The sequence below is a fragment of the Vitis riparia genome, chromosome 2, assembly GCF_004353265.1.
Source record: "Vitis riparia cultivar Riparia Gloire de Montpellier isolate 1030 chromosome 2, EGFV_Vit.rip_1.0, whole genome shotgun sequence".
Classification (NCBI taxonomy): Eukaryota; Viridiplantae; Streptophyta; class Magnoliopsida; order Vitales; family Vitaceae; genus Vitis; species Vitis riparia.
This window is the reverse complement of record NC_048432.1, coordinates 853,430-871,434: the sequence shown is the minus strand read 5'-3', so window position 1 is coordinate 871,434 and position 18,005 is coordinate 853,430. Positions and strand designations below refer to the sequence as shown.

The 18,005-nt window shown below is 30.9% G+C and overlaps 1 protein-coding gene across 3 annotated transcripts; it reads right to left on the bottom strand.

Moving 5' to 3' along the window:
• Positions 1–124: 124 nt before the first annotated feature.
• Positions 125–5,824, bottom strand: LOC117927035 (rop guanine nucleotide exchange factor 14-like). Of its 3 annotated transcripts, XM_034846406.1 has the most exons (9): positions 5,732–5,818; positions 5,527–5,641; positions 4,298–4,396; positions 2,014–2,409; positions 1,762–1,916; positions 1,595–1,669; positions 1,225–1,494; positions 699–1,046; positions 125–619 (listed from the first exon to the last, which is right to left on the bottom strand). In XM_034846406.1, exons 3-9 carry the CDS (start codon positions 4,374–4,376, stop codon positions 230–232), a joined length of 1,713 nt encoding a protein of 570 aa, XP_034702297.1. In that variant the 5' UTR covers positions 4,377–4,396; positions 5,527–5,641; positions 5,732–5,818; the 3' UTR covers positions 125–229. The 3 variants fall into 3 exon arrangements, with proteins under 3 accessions (XP_034702297.1, XP_034702304.1, XP_034702312.1); XM_034846413.1 differs by lacking the exon at positions 5,527–5,641 and having other exon boundaries at positions 5,732–5,824; XM_034846421.1 differs by having other exon boundaries at positions 5,519–5,794.
• Between the last annotated feature and the right edge of the window lie 12,181 nt (positions 5,825–18,005).

Here is an 18,005-nt window from a genome sequence, read left to right as displayed (position 1 = left end):
GGGCTAGAATTCCAAAATCAAACAAGAATGGGATGAGCTTTGTTAGAAGAAAATGGAACACAATGCTAAGGTTAAATTTTTTAGTCAAATTGATAACCTAACAATTAATTGTGAGAAGGGGGTAAAACCAAAATGATTTGTTTTTTTTTTTTCCTTTTGAAACTCTCATTTAGCATATATAGTTGAGTTGTGTCATTTACATAGAGCTATAGAAGATCACACTGTTTCATCAAGGTGAATTTCTGGGAGACAAACTGCTACAAGCCTCTCTACCAATGCACCATACCCGGCTCCGGCTAGGCGTTGCCATGACTGAGCTTCTTCTCGAGTCGCTGTATGACGCTTCACAGTCAGGAGAAGCACCTGCATTCGGGTCACGAAACCGCCCATCCACCATGTTCATCTGATCAATCAGTGAGTGTCTTATGCGCAGACTAGGCGTTGGAGTTTCAGTCATTCCAGTGAGATTGATTCCCGGAAAGCAGCTTGTTGTTGCAATGGGTGAGTTTGGATTGCTGAAGACGTCTTCCTGCAGAATATCACGCATTCGGCATAGTATGCTGGATGCCAAGTTGCCAAGAACCCGAGAATAGGCTTCCAGGATGGAGTGTCCTATGTCCTGCAGAAGTTGATACAGTGAAAATTAATCGGGTTTCAATGCATGCGTTCATGGAGGAATGATGAATCACCGTCCATACCTTGCCATATTGGATTTTCGCCACATCAAGGAAGGACTGAGGGAGATTTGGATACCGGGTCCTGAGCTGTTGCAGGAGAGCTTCAGCACGGAACAGAATCAACTCCATTTTGTCCAGCTCGGTCGTGGGGTCTTTTATGAAAGACCATGATGTTCGAACAGGAGATTTACCGCTGACTTGCTCTGTGATTCTCTCCTTCCATGCGAATACTGCAGCTTCCAGCCTGTTAATGGCCTCGAGAGCACTGTGCTCAGATTTCAGATTGAGGGAACTCAGCATCTCCTCAGCAGAGCTTGATTCTGCAGTCAGTACCCGGTATAGTTCCTCACCAAGGTTTGCCTTTCCAGACTGCAAAAGAACAGAAACAAAGGCATGACCTTATGAGAATATTCAAGATCATGAATTAGTAATGTAATGCGTTTTTTGATGGCCAATAGTTTGTTAAGACAGATCTAAACTTGAGTACTTCCAAGGTTTTCAAGCATGAAGATTGGTTTGAAGGAAAAAGATCAAAGAGCTTGCTTGCCTTGGCGAGAGCATCCCTGATGAGGGTTGGCACAGGCATTTCCAGCAGCACGTTTTCGTTGATTGCTCTGGCAGCCTTGAACACTTGATGTACCACCTTAGCCTGATGAAGCAGCTTCTTTCTTTCAGGGTCTGAGAGCCCGGTTGTTGGTACTTGGGGTGATGGGAGCCACCACCTTTTGCTCTGGCTCATGCTTCTGGTCCTTCCTTCTGCCCGGCTCCCTCCTTCCGCATACCAAAACTCTGTGTCCACCATCGAGTCCAGCGTCTCCTGTCATATCAAAGTATTCAATGTGTTGGATTAGGAAAATGGATGTCGATTAATGAAGAATCTTCATAATCTTAGTGTGGGTGAAGAGAAGATCACCTACAATAAGCATAGAGTCAAGCTTCTGAAGTGCAGGGAGATTCATGTGGATGTCAGCCCGGGCTTTTGGGGTCATTATCTGCTCCATCAAGGACTCAAAACTAAATCCCACGATGTGGTGAAATCACATTTTGATAAGGAACTTTGAAATCTGTATAAATGAGAAATCACCTCCAAGGTCCGGCCATTGGCACCGCTTTGCTTTGCAGGTACCAACTCAACCATGTAGTTGGTGGGGGAGAGCAACCAGTCCATCTCTCGTTGCCATTTGACCTTTCTTTCTTCAGATAGTGGCTCCAATTTCCACAGCTCCCCAAAAACCGACACTGCAAATCCATTTTAGCATTTCAGGTAGTAGTCAGGACATGATTGAAGAACTAAGCGATCGAAAAAAGGGTGAAAAAACCCGAATGCATGCCACACCTGCAAGGTTCGTTATTGCATTGGACAATGCTAACGCAGAGGTTAGACCCTTTTTTCCTCCGGTAACATCTTCACCCAATAACAGCTTTGAAAATCTTTCTTTCATGACCTCGACATCTGAAAACCGAACGGAATAACCCGGTTTCTCTTTGACATAAAAGTGTTGGGGGCTCTCAGGGACCTCCCACTCATCCAGTCCATGTTCATCCTTCTTCATGTTCATCGTCAACCATTTAGACGAGAAAGATCCAAAAGCATCTTTGCTTGAAGAACAGCTCGAGTCATCTTCATCCAAGGAGTCGGTTGCACATCCATCTCCTCTGCTAGTATGACTTTCATTTTCATAAGAGTGGCCATTGAGGATGCAATTCTCCAGTCCATTATAGGTCATTATCCCTGAAAAGGTTCCATCATAGTTTTTAGTTTTGATCTTTCCCTTGGATCACAGCTTAAAGAGAAAGTGCAGCAGTACTCAAGTTAGATTATATAATATAAATAATTTTTTAGCCAAATTTTTCGGTTTTTCTGGGAGCATTACATGAACAAATCATCAATAAGATAAAATGGCAGATTTTCTAAAATAATTATATTTTCATCGTAAGGAATGCAAAGCTTCCATTTGAACTTTCTCGGGATTTTGGCAGAAAATGCTACAGAAGAGCAACAAGAAAAGCTGTTCATCTTAAATGCTCAATGCCCCAAGTATTCCATACTAAACACGATCCAATCCCATTATTCGGTTTAACACAAGTGGGAAACTCATAATAAAGAATCACAAAAAGGGAATAACTATTAACAAAACCTGAAAAGGCTATAAAACTATTCATCAGCTGTAACTACTCTTAAAAAAAATAGCAGTTCATATGGTTTCAGACATGCCAGGATGTCAGGCACTTAGTCAAATTTGTCCCTATTGCAGAAGAGTTAGATATAAGCACATGCAAGTTTGACTAGGGCACCCGAGAGATGTTTGAAAAAAGAGATTTGAATTTTGGATTTAGATCCTTGAAACAAGGGTTCTGTTCAATTAAGATTGCCAGAACAAAGGTCTTTGTGTACTATTTCTGAACATGTGGAGCACATACCCAGTTTCACAAGTTATAAAATGACTCTTGATATTAAATTATACGATCCATAAACCCTGCTAAAACCCTTCAATACCATCCAAGGAATTTCAAGTTTCAAATTTTTATATGCATTTGGAAGTGTGAATGTGACCCACCAACTTTGATCTAGACCCTCTTTACCAGCAACCCGAATGGTTAAAAACAAGAACAGTTTGTAGGGCGAGATCGGTTGCTCTCAAAAATCAAATAGTACAAAACTGAAAAAAATCAATTGGAAAACAGATGGATCGAAAGAGAGATTTGTTATTCAGGAAGCCAATTCGAATAGAAGATCATAATAACTTTCCAGGGAAAAAGTCATGAAGACGACGACATTTTCAGACCCCACCCTAGTTACTACATTGTCTCATTGATGAGGTAGTGGTAGTTTAATATGCAATATTGTACTATATCAAGGGTCCACCATTTCTACAAATCAAAAAAACTTATGGGAACCACGAAATTTCCCTGGAAACTGCCATACAGACTATTGATAAATCACACTCACTTTTTTTATGATATCTGTGTTTGAACACACAAAAAAAAAAAAAAACAAGATTCTTCCACATCCCTTTCCCATCCCCTTAAAGTTGAAAAGTAATACTGAGAAAGTTGAAATCATGGAGCCCCTCACATGTCCCTTGCATGTGTAAAGATACCATCAACAATTCAAGGGGCTTATTATCATCTCAAAACTGCCATGATCTTTCATTTTCACCCTCTCCAATCTCATAGAAGAAAAGGGTCAAACTCAAATCCACCAAGCATATCAAGAAACGAAGCAATTTAGTGATGATAGCAAGAAAAAGCCTACTATGAACTCATTTTCAGCTAGACAATTTTGGGGTTAAGCACCGGTTTGCCCATCAGTAATAAAGGCAAAGATCAGTTAATACTGGAATGGTATGCTAATACAAGGACAAGCACATACAGAGGTCTGATAGGGCACTATAAATGCGCCTCTGCAGAAAATAAATATGAGACAATGCATTACGTGCAGGGCATGCCAATGGTGGTCCAAGGGAGACAGATCCCATCAAATTCTGATCAAATTTATCTCACAACACTGTAGATGAAATTCATTCCCCTTTTCGGGTTTCTTTTCAAACAGTTCACCTCATGTGATACTTGGCATTTAAGAAAATTCAAAGCAGACAAAGATGGGGATAGGAGCTCACTCTCTTGCTCATCCAAGTCGAGGCTGAGCTCTCTTTCCCTTGTGCAACATGCCAGTCTTCTCCTCATCACCATCATCATCTTCTTTGTGATATTTTGGCCTGCATAAATCCGAAAAACCCTAATGCATTTCAGTCGATCAAGCAAACTAATTTATATGCCTTATTTTCTGATTTGATACTTTGTTAAGACAGAATGCATAAATACTTTTTTTGAATCCGGGTTTTCAAAACCCGAAAACTTTGGGAGATTAGGTCATTTGTAGATGACTCAGGCCGAAAATTGAGTCAAAGATCAGACCCACATTGCTCCAATGAGCCTGAGCGCATCTGATCACAACTTCGAAGGTATGTGATTCACCCATTGAGCTTCCTCCATGGAAGCGACCACGGTACCATAGCATACACCACATGGACTGGACCAATGAGTGGCTGCCACGTCATCAAAACGTGGAGCACTTTTGTTTCGCGATCCAAGATGTTTACTGACGTGGCAGTCATCCATTGGCTGCCTCGACTTACGACCCCATTGAAATCCGAGTTGACACGGATCCAATGACTCTTGAACTCCGAGTCCAGCTGAGCAGGGGACCGAGTTGAAACATAATTCCATTTCAGAGCTTTAATAAAGACATAGAAAAATCAGTCCATTCTCAGAACTTGAAAAGGATGTTGAAAAATCATTCCATTTTTAACACTTGAAACAAACGGTTGAAAAATGATTCCATTCTCAGAAGGAATCTGTAGAATCGTCATTCCACCTTCAACATTTCGAAAAATCACCATCCTCAGGAAAAAAAAATGAAAAAGGAAATGAAAAGAAAAGAAGAAATTGAAAATTAATTCCATCATGACCAGTCAAAACTCAAAAAGCAACTCCATTTCCAGAACTTCAAAAAGAAGTCGAAGAGTTATTATTCCATTTTCAACACTTGAAAATAAAGAAACATGGATGGAAAAATCATCCCATCCTCAGAAAGAAGCTGAAAAATCGCCTCCCATTTCAGGCGTTTCAAAAAATCTTCCCACCCTCAGAAAGAAATTGAAAAAAAAGGGAAGAAAATCATTTCATTTTTTTCAACCCTAGGAAAAAAAGAAGGAAAATGAAAAGTTGAAAAATAATCCCATCATTAACAGTCAAAAAGGCTGAAAACCCAGGAGCAAAAGCTTCCCAAAAAGGGGAAAAGAGTGCACTTTTGGGATGGGATTTCTTGACAAAAGTACCACTTTACCGCTTTGGATTGAAACTGCCGAGCAAAAATTAAAAAATCCAAGTCTGTAAACAATCCGATTCTGGTTCAGCAAAGCTGCATTCAGCCATCTGATCTTCAAAACCCAGAAGAAACTCTGGAAACAACACAGGACAAGGGAGTGGAATTTGAAGCTTTGAGGCACAAATTCTGGAGAAAAAACGAGATGATTTTCAGTGAAACGAACCTGAACGAAGTGGAGCCCAGAATGGCTGTTCTTCACCACTGCAGAGAAGGAAAAATGGGAAATGGAGCAGGGAGTGGGAGAGTTGGTGTTTTGTTTTATCTGTTTGTGTGTGTGTTTTTGTATGGGAAGAGGGCGCGTCTGGTTGAATCCGGACCGTTGATCTTGTTCAATGGGGCATCATGATGAGGGATTTGAGTTGATGGGCCCCATGTGGTAAATGAGCGGTTAGCGCCTATTTCCAATTTCAAACATGCCCTCATATCATACCATTGATATTGATATTTGACCTTCGTCCATAATGTTATATTTTCCATTTAAAAAAAAAAAAAAAAAACCAATTTGAAAGCTATTTTCGAACTTCAATAATTTATTACAAAAGTAAATTATTTATATATATATATATATATATATATATATTATATATATATATATATATTTTTTTTTTTTTTTTTTTTTTTCTTCACAAAATGTCAAAGCATCTAACCAACACTCCTATCCCTCCTATCCTTAGGTGATTTAAAATATGTAGACTTTTCACCCTAAGCTTTGTCTTGTAGTGACTTTTATTTTATTTTATTTTTCTTTCACATGCCATTAAGTCTATTTATAAATAGAAGAAAGAAGGAAAGGTGGACAGGGCATGAAAGCCTACATGTGGTAGCAAAGACATGAATGTACTGAATTTTTGAATGATGTGGTACACAACTTCTACTTACCAAAAATCAAGGTGGGCATTGGACCACTTGCTATTCCTTTGAATGGACATATGCCCTAACCTCATCACCCAAATTTTCTAATATTATTTTTTTGAGAAAAATAATTGTATTTAGAAACTCAAATAAGATAAATAGTTTGATTTCTTAGTTTATTGTTATTGAAGATTATTATATATTTATACATAATATAAAAGTTATTAAGGGTTTGTTTAAAAATTGTTTTTTAGAATAATTTTTTATTTTTCAAAACAAAAAAATCAGGAAAATATGTTTGATAAAAAAAAATTAGATCTTTTAGTTATTTTTTTTACTATTTTCACTTGTTTTTTATTTTAAAAAATAATTATACAAACATATAAAATGATTAAAAATAAAATATTAGATAAAAAATATTTTAAAATATTAAAAATAGGTTAAAAAAATTGGTTTCCAAAAAAACTTTTATTTTGCAAAACTTCAAGGGCTTGGTAATTATTTTTGAAAATGGTTCTAAAAAATATTTTTTGAGAACAAATTTTGAAAATTGTTCTTTAATTTTTATAGAATAAAAGTTTGTTTGAAAACCTAAAATTTTCTTAATTTATTTTTAAATATGTTTTAAAAATAATTTTTATATCTAGTGTTTTATTTTTAATCATTTCACATATTTGTATAATTATTTTTTAAAACAATCCTTAAAAAAAAAATAAAAATAATATTTATTGATTAAAAGATGTTTTCTGAAAACACCATATTTTTCATTTTTAAGAACAAAAAACAAAAAATAGTTTTTAATTATCAAACGTGCTTTTTGTTCCGAAAAACAGAAAACTATTCTAAAAAACAGTTCTGACTCATTGTTTTCAAAACAAATTTTCAATATATATATATATACGGAAGTTAAGAGAATTGTTATTGAGGATAGGATCCAAACATACCCTTAATAACTAATTTTATTTTCAACATAGACTAATTGTTATTGCAAATATTTAAGGTTAAGTACAACATACCTACTTCGTACTACATAAGATAAATTTTCTTGATTAATGACTTTAAGAAACATTTTCATAGATTAAGAAATATTTATTTATTTTTAAGTCATTAATCAAGGAAATTTATTGTATGAAGGCAAAGAGTAAGAGATTTGTTTTGAGATTAAAAAAAATATTAAATGATAAATCTAACCTTTTTGTTTATCTTTTTAGATACATAAAGGTAGAAAAATGATGCCTATATATAATATAGAAAAAGGGTAATGCAAAGGTAGAAAAGACCATGAAGACTATCAATAATAAAGGTGTGTTTGGTCCACTTAGTTATGGAAGGACAAATAATCAATAATGAACACCCAATGGCCCATAATCCCTAATAATAAGATTTCAATGTAAATAATTGTTTGTCTTTTGTGGAACCATCATGGCATATGGCATTAAAGATGAAGTACAAGGCTGTTTGAGAAATTGAAATCTAACTAATTTTTTGAAAATTATTCTATTTTAATTTTTTGTCAAAATTTTATAACTTATTTGTTTGATTTTAAGAAAACGTTTTTAATTTTTTTAATATTTAAAAAATTTTATCATTCAAATGTTAAAAAAATTTTAAAAGTTTCCTAAAATTATTATTAAACACACTCTAAAATTTAATCAATAACACTTTATTATTTTTAAAAATTATGTTGAAAAAATAATGTTTTGGGACCATTTTTTGAAAATAATCTTTTGAAAATCATTCCATTTTTTATATATAGTAAATAATAAACAAATTAAAATTTCTCCCTTTTTTCTCTTCATTTTTTAAATTTTATACTCTAAAAGAGAAAATTATTTTCTTTTTAAATGCTATTAAATTTATTTTATTTTATTTTATTATCTTTGATAAAAGTTATTTTTACTTATTTGGGAAATTATGTTAAAAGAATTTATGACTTAAAAATTAGCTTAATATGGAAATTAAAAATAATTATCAGTTATTTTTTTTATTTAAAAAGTTATTTTATATTTAATAAAAATTTATAATATTAATATATAAATCTTGATAGAGTAATGTAAAGCTCATGTTTGAAAGTTACATTCAAATCCATGCTATATATAAAATTATAAGGTATTTTGATTTTCTTTTTCCAAAAATGGTATTATCATTTTTATTATATGCGCTTATAATATTAATTGACGTGGGACAATTCAATGAAACATGGCATTACACATTATTTATTTATTTATAATAATATTATATATTGTTTTATTAAAATATAAAATAATAAGAAAAAACTCTTAACTTTTCTAAGGTTTTGATTATATTAAAGTAATGTGTTAAAGTTTTTTGATACTTGAACTCTAACTTCTATATTAATTTAGTAATTAACCATTCAATTTATGATTTTAAGATATTTAACTTTTAATATTTTATTTGTTATGACTTATATTTTATAGATTCTTAAAAAATTGTTTTATCTGATCATTTATAGGAACTCAAGGTAACGTGTGGGAATCTGGATCGTCCATCGGCTTGATATGGATTAGGAATTCTCAACCCGATGTATTGATAAGTAAGTCTGGCATAAATTAACCTTTCGAGGTGTCTAATTGATTATTTCAACTTGCAATCCTAATTATTTTTACACAATAGATTATATCACATCGAATTAGATTTGTAATGCCCTAAACTTAATTTAGAGGTAAAATCATAATTTAGAAATTATTAATTAATTAAAGTAATTTAATAAGGGTAAAAAAATATTTTCGTATTTAAAACCCTTAAATATAAGAAGATTTGGAGGTTTAGGGTTTAAAGATCAAATTTTTAGGTAAAAATTTTAATCCTTAAATTAATATTTTATATTCATTAATTACTTTTGAACATTTTACATATTATTTGGAATATCTCAATTTTGATTAGAGTTCGTTTAATTAATTTCTAGGTAAAAAAGATTAAAAATTTATAAATATAGTTTGATTTATCAATGGAGATTGATATATTTTGATTACTCAAATGAATAGATCTAGATAAAAAAAAAATTATATAGTTTCGGATGTGAAAATTACATAAAATTTGTGAGTATGAAGGTTTAAAGTTTTGACTTTAGAGAGGAAAAAAAATGATGAAAGATGCATAAGAAGGATTTGGCATGTTGAAAAAAAAAAATTACATGGGGTATTTGTTAAGTTGCAACAGGAGATTTAAATAATAGTAATAATAGTTTAATGCAAATAAATATTCTTACAAGATTTAATTTAGATAAGTTAGAAAAAAAAAAGAAATAAATTATTGTTTAGGAAGTTGAAAATAATATTGGATGATAATAATATTAATATGATAAATTAATTAGGATCTCTAATACTAAATAAAATATTTTTAAGATTGTCAAATTTATATATTTAGATAAATAATCAATAATCAATATTGTGTATGATATTATGTTGGATGAAGAGTAAATTCGTCAAACTAAATACTTTAAATTTTTTAGTGTTTCTTCAAGGTAAGGGAAATTAATGCAGATTTTTATAAAAGAAAATAATTTTCTTTTTATATTGTATTTCGAAATATGTAAAAAATATTATTTTTATCTTTTCGCATGGATCAAATATGTCCTTTGTATGGAAAGTATATTTGAGAATTTTATTTGTTTATGAAAAGTGAAAAATTAAGGAGATATGATAGTTTGTTTCGTAAGTTTGAATTAATGAAATAAAGTGTTTGACTCTGGATTATATGACCCTAGTCAACGGTTTATAATTATTGATGTTTTCGGCACTAATCAATAGGTTATAATAGTTGATATTGTATGACCTTAGTCAACGGATTATAATAGTTGACCTTATGACCCTAGTCAACGGGTTAAAATTGTTGACATTTGACTTTGTTCACTTTAACTAGAACAAATTTGAAACTAGCCACTCATTTGTGAAGTCCCATCTAATCGGACATTATTTGTTATTTGATAACCAGAGTAAGATATTTTGATTGCATTTGATTTGGTTTTGATGAGAAATTATTTTGAATTGGATATAAGAAAGTTTTGTTGAAAAGTTTTTAATATATTAGCATGTTTAACTTAAAAGTTTTTATGAAAATGAATATATATTATATCTCATATTTGTAATTATAATTAAAAATGTTTGATCTATGAAACTGTATTGATGTCTTTTATTGAGCTTTAAACTCATGTCCCTTGATAATTTTTCAGGTACTCTCAGTTCGGGCGATGAGTGATGACTAGGCTAGGAAATTTTTCTTTGTTAGGATTTTAGTTCAAACTTTATTTTGGACATTGTTTAGATGTTAAAATTTAATTCTCCATTTAAATTATTTGAATTTGGAGTTATTTGAATAATAACACTCTGATTGATGTGTTAGTTTTTCTTAAAGTTGATATTTGGAGATTTTAGAATTTTGTCCGAATAAAAATTTGGTAATTGGTAAATTTTCAGTTACATTACGAATGTTTGTATTGTTTCCACTTTAAGCTTTTGGGTTTGAGGTGTGAAATGACTGTTATGCCCTTGGAGTGGGTTTTGGGGCGTGACAAGATTTGCCCACTCAATTTGACTATAAATTTTAAAAAGTCTATTTATGTTGCATAACAATATTCTTAAGCAAACATTAAACACAAAATTTTGAATGGTAAAATATGATACGATTAAAAATATTTGTATAACAAAAAGTTCTATATCGAAATAATTATACTATAATCCTCGTGTTTTTAGGGCATAAATCATTTTGTCCCCTCAAGAAATTCTAAAGCCTAGTAGAGTCTTTCCATATAGGTTTAATAATCAACATCAAAATTAAACCATAATGAAAAATTATTCAAATATTGAACCATCTAAATTATTAAAAGAGAGAGAGAGAACACCATCTAATTAACCAAAAAGAAATTTCCTATGAAGAGAAACACGATAGGTGTGGTCCATGCTCCATAGACACCCAATTATTTTTTTAGTACTCCCAATAATGAATAATATATTGACCCAATAAGGAGTCAACAGTCTCTAGACCCTTGGGTTCCACATATCATGGGCCAAGAAAGGCGCCGGGGGTGGGGGGCTTGTCTCCATTGTCTCATTTTGAGAAAGGTTTCATGATTTGGTGTGTCCATTTTTGTCACCTTTCTCCTCACATCCCTCCCCCCGCTCCTTCCCTGCCGCTCCCACATTACCATCACCCCACCATGGGAGGAAGGTACAAATAACTTTTTGTGAATAAAAAGGCAAATGGGATGTGCCCACCACCACTCACCACCACCACCACCACCACCACCACCATCACCACCACTCACCACCACTTCACCTTCGCCTTGCCCGTCTTGTTTTGTCCCCTTTGGGTTGTTCCTTTGTGCCCATTTTGCATCCCCATTTCTCAATAATGCCACATGGTATACTTCCTTTGTCTTCCATTCTATTTATCTTCCAAGGGGAATAGAAACTTGTGAACATTTCTTCTTTTGTGTCGTTTCCAAGAGTTTTCAGTCTTTGATGAACACGAGGAGAGTTTCATTCACTTGCTTTCTAGAGTGGACACGTGTGATTTATGGTATTTTTTTTATTCCTAGGAAGCATTAAGAAAAAATAATAATATTGTTAATGTTAAAAAAATGATTTTGTTATGGAAGTTAATCTCAAACCACGATTAGGATTATAATTTATATTTTTCTTTTTATGGATAAATATCTATAAATTTTAAAACATAAAAAAATATATATATTTTTATTTTATTTTATTTTTTCTTATGGTGCAAAATATAAAGGATTAAATATGCTAGGAGTTGCTTAAAAAGAAAATTTATTTTAAAACCTTTTTTTTTTGGGTATAAAAACAAAGAATAATATATTTAAAAATTTTAAATTATTATTATTTCTTTGAGAACCATGGTGGTGTTTTTTTTTTAATAATTTTTTTACTTAATTCTAAATAAAACTTAATACAAAATAGTGTTTAATAATGATAAATATTAAGTTATTTATTTTTTTAATATTTTATTTTTATTAAATATTAAAAAGTTAAAAAAAAAATTTTTGGTTCACTTTAGTTATGTTGGTTGAGGATATAAATTATTTTACTTGTAATTGGTTTCATTATGTTACTTTTAAGGACAAAAAAAAAAAAAAAAAAAAACTAAATATTTTGACCTTTTTTATTTAATCTTAAAATTTTAAAAATAAGCAATAAGTGAATAAAAAATAAAAAATAAAAAAAATTATCTAAAATTTAAAAGTAGGTTGCTTTAAAAAGGAAAACCCGAAAGCCTGAACCAACCCTTTTTTTCCATTATTCCAAACAAACCCAACAACACATATGCAAGAAAATCAAATATAAAAAGATTATTTAAAAATATATACATTTTTAAATTCATCATTTTCTTTTACATAAATAAGGTAGGGAAATAAATTTAAAGAATTATGAGTTTAAACCTACTATTACTTTTTTTTAATTTTTTTTTCTTTCATCTTTCCTTTTATTCTCCATCGGGGTAAAAAAAAAAAAAAAAGGAAAGTAAAGGAAAAAATGGACAAAAAGGGATAAAAATACTAATCCAATATTTGATTCTTGAAAAATTTGAAAGAAAAAAAAATAGAGATGAAAAAAAAAGTTAAAAAAAATTAAAGTTAATAAATTATTATTATTTTATTTTTTATATAGAGATAAATAATTTAAAATATGTAAATTTATAATTAATTTAAATAATATTTTTTTCTTTCATATTTTTCATGATTCATCAAATACACAATCATTTTTCTTAATATCTTTTAGAAATCAAATAGGACAAAAAATTTAATTAATTTAGATTATATTTATTTATTTTTGGCATTTTTAATAGTACACTAAATAGAATATTATTTTCTGGAATATTTTCCCTTTTTTTTTAATAATTTTAGAAACGAAACATAGCGTAAAATATATTTTCCCCCATTTTCCTTAGAAGCAAAAGTAGATGAAACTTGGACAATGTGCATTCTTCCTGAATTTAATTTTCTTTTTCTTAATTTTTCTTTTTTATTTTTATTATTTTCTTTTCTTAAATTTTTTCCATAACCAAATATTAATTTACCTAAAAACCTGATTTATTAAAGACAGTCATGATCAATTGGACTGCTTTCAAAAGGCCCAACTGTTAAATCAGCCCATGGCCATTGGGCTTCATGATCTGAGTCCAAGATTCAATACATGACTCAATATGTAAGTAAGAACATGATATTTAAATTTATTTATTTTTAAATAATTTTTTTATTAATCACCTTTTTACCATTTTCATTTTTTTTCTGTTTTCAAGATGTGTCAATTATCAAAGATTGATGTTGGGTGAAAAGAAAAAAAATGGAGATGTTAATACTTCAGAATTTTTTAAAATTTACACAAATTAATTAAGAGTGGTTTGAGGTTTGGTTTAAACCCAAAGCGGATTTGGGTATTGTCTTATTTATCATATCTTAATTATATAGAAAATTAATTTTAAAAATGAATTTAATTTAATTTTTATTTTCTTATTTTAAATAATATTATAAAAATTATAATATTTTAATTATATAGAAAATATATTTATTTTAATATAATTAAAAAAATTAAAAATTATTTCTGCACTAACCCTGTCCAGAGAGTCTAGCAGTAAAGCCACATGTCCTTTTCATATTTTGATTTTCCCCGCATTGAAAGGGACACTTCAGGATGGGTATGTCTAGGGCCTTGTGCTGGACTTGAGTCCAATCCCAAGCACAAGCCCATTTAGGTTAAGTCCGCATGATGGGTCCACCTCCTAAAACTAGCCCAAGATAAGGCACGACTCGGTATGAATAATGACCAAACCCTGTCGTAAGTGTAGTTGATAACCAAGGCCATGTAGTTAATATTAATTGTATCAACCTTGGTGTGGAAGTCATGCATGAATGTAATGGAAAATATTTTTATTTGATGTTTAATATCAAACTTTAAAATAACATCTAGGATATGAAGAAGAAACGTACTTTGATTCATAATCTTAACTTTAATATAGTTTGAAGATCTTTAAATGATCGACTTGAAGTCTTAATCTTTACTTTCTTACTCTACTTTGATGCATTTCTTAGTATTGTGTATGGAAAATACTTTAAAAAATTGGAAGTGGAGAGATGGACCTAAAACTCTACTTTTATAGGTATTTTATCGTTCAAACGAACCATCGGTTAGATACTTTAATTTTTTTAATTAATTAATAATAATAATAATAATAATAATTAGAATAGGAACTTAATAAATATTTTGTAATATGAACTTAATATAAATTTTGTATTTTCAAAATGAATTTAATTTAATGTCACCAAAATTCATACGTGAGAAATGATGAACCAAAACTTTGAAGAGAAAAAAAAAAACCGTAAATGTGGTTTTTAAGACCATTTTTGGTTCCAATAAGTAATTCTCATAATTGCCCTCCAAACCTTATTGTTGTTGAAGTGTCGTCTACAAATGGATAAGCTTTCAATTTCAATAAGAGTTATTTATTTATTTATTTATTTTATTTTTAAGTAAAGGATGTATAGTCAATTTAATTTCACTTTTATCAAGATGGGTGACATTATTATTATTTTTCAATTAATTAGAAGTCTTCTAGTTACTTTTTTTTTTTTTTTAAATTATTTTGTTTCAACTACAATTAAATTGTAATAAGAAGTATTCTTATAAGTTGGTTTTTGATTGAGTCTCATACTTGATTTTTATTGGTTTTGAACTAGGTGCAAATCACCCCGTTCTCTCATAGCTCCCATGTGAGAACTAAATCCAAGTTAGACCATAATTTTAATTGAAGGTTAATTTCACCCATCTTCTCTAAAGTTTACACCGAACCCCCATTGGTTTAAAATTTCGTCAAATACATCTCTTATTTTAAGTAAGAGGAGAGGTAAGTGGAAATAAAACATAAGAAACATAGAGACGATATTTGATGAAATTTCAAATCAATGAGATATAAGTGTATTTAACCAAAACCTCATGAAAAGTAAGTGAAATTAACCTTTTTAATTAATCACAACTATGGTTCTAACTATTAACCGTGAGTTATCACAACCTATAAATAGGTTATTAGAAGACTCATATTAGACACATGAAATTCACTCCACTTCTAGATATGTTACTACATCTTCTTCCTCTCTTGCTAAGAGGGTGTACCAAAAACACATCATTTCAACAATCACTTGTTTGCTAGTCATGGAGGTGGTGTACTAAAAAACATCATTTCGACCAACACTTGTTTGCTAGTCATGGAGGTGGTTTGAGAAGACATCTAGGAGAAATAGCATCATTGCTTATGGGGAAGACATCTTTGAGCCCATAACTTAGAAAAAGAAGATTTCAAGCACACTACAGGGGAACTAATACTTGATCAATCTTCCCTTGTTTAAACACTCATTAAATTTATGCACAACCTAAATTTTATAACATTTTTTGAGGTTTAATTGAAAATTCAAATATCATCCAAATGCAAATTCTTCCTTCTTGTTTATATTTTCATCACTTTTAATTTACTTTTTTAAAAAAAGGTGAAATCTAGAATAAAAATGGAGAACAAGAATATGAAAGAACCGCAAGGATAGAATAAAGAAAGTGTATATGTTTAATCTTACTAGAAATATGAAATAATGTGAATACTTAGAGAAAGTCTTCCTAAGAGACACTATCATAATGGAATATAAAGAAATCATATTTATACTCTTTAAGCTAAGCTAGGTTATTTTTCTTAACTTGTACTTGCTTTTTCCTTTGAATGTCTTGAACTAGGATATCAAGTTCCTATCTATGTGGAAGGGTTTTCTTTTGTTCATTCACAATGAATTTTTGATTATGTCAAAACTCCATTTTCTTAATTTTCAAGAATTTCTTAGACAAAAATAAGCCTTTTGCTATGAATTTATTCATTGTAATATGTTCTTTTTACAAGTAAATTTTTTTATCCTTGAAACAATATAATTCCCTTGTCGATTTGTTATGAAATTATATCCCTCATGAGAAAAAAAAAACTTTTTGCTATAAAACATTCACTTTTAACCATAAATTGGTACCCTGTAAAGTCTCAAAGTAATTTTTTCTTTATGTGTTTAAGAGATTTAATGGCTTTCAACGGTGAGATTCCTTATAAAATATTAAAATGACAACTCAATGAATTTGTTGTTCATGTCCTTGTAAAATCCACGAGGACTGATCACAACATGTCGTGTGCCTAATATATACTGTTAGCCCAAGGGTTCTCCTAATCGTGTTTTGATGACAATTCATGGTTAAGTTGCTAATTGGTTTGAATGATAAAGAACTTTAGGTATTAGTTTCGAAATTCATCAAAGGACCCAATAGATGCAAAATCAAGACAATTGAAAGATCTTTTAATCATAGAAAACATATGTAAGATGAATGCATAGGTGCACTTAGAATTTTCATATCTTTTCATGCATTTTTAAAAACTCGGTTTATGCATTAATGTTACATTTCCATCAAAACCCGAGTTTTATCAAATGAACTTTAGGCAAATCATTTCAAAATTGACATATTAATTTACCTAAAGACCTTGCTTAAGTGTTAGAAGGAAAAAGAACAGAAAAAATAGGTTTTCGGGCAAAAAATGGTGAACCTGTCGAGACACTGGCCAACCGGCTCAATTGGCTAGGGTACTGGTTGACATGTTATACCTTCCCGATCGAGGACCGATTGAGAGATGCAAAAAATCTTCTATTTCTTTCAGTAGCCTTGCATTCCTGGTCGAGGGATACGCCTTCTAGGTCGAAGTCCGATCGAGGCTTAACGGTCACCTGCCACACATTTATTACCTAATGGTTGGTTAATCGATCGATTCCCAACTTGACTGGTTGAGGTTGCTTTTTGGCATTTTGGTTTCTAAGGTTAGAAACCCATAAATTGAGAGCTCCACTTTATTTATGAGCAAGATAACATTGCATTTATTTGTCTACCTACTTGTTCTTGCCTCAAAAGCTGTCATTCTTTCCTTGGTGCATTAAATCTCCATTTGCATAATTTTTAGTGCACCCTTGTGATTCATGTTAACATTTGAGTTGTATTTGAGTTATTGTTGAGATAGGTTAAGAGATTTCAATTTGTTATTTGAGTGTTAGATGTTTCAAGTGTGTAAAGACTTGAAGAGATTATGTAAGAGCCCATTGAAGCCAGAATCTAAGTGTAAAAGTGTTGGAAGCTTGGTTGAAACTTTAAGTATAGTGGAACCCTCACTCGGTTAAGAGATTGAGAAGAGTGGACGTAGGCAAGGGGTGCCAAACCAATATAAATTATGAGTTTGCTTCCTCTAACCTTATCTCTTTATATTTGTACTTCATTTGCTTGAGATTGTTGTGTTTGAAAAAGATTTTTTAAAACCCAATTCACTCCCCCTCTTGTGTGTTTTCTTTATTAAGATTAGCCATTATTTTCTTATATACCATATGAGCTATGTCATGATACGATCTATCATATAATGTCTAATACATATTCAAGACTACTTTCCATTAATATGACATGTACCACATCTCATCCTTGATCTTATGTGTGTGCTCCCTAAGGAACATATTCTCGGGTTATTCATATGCCTAAGAAATATAGATACCCAAG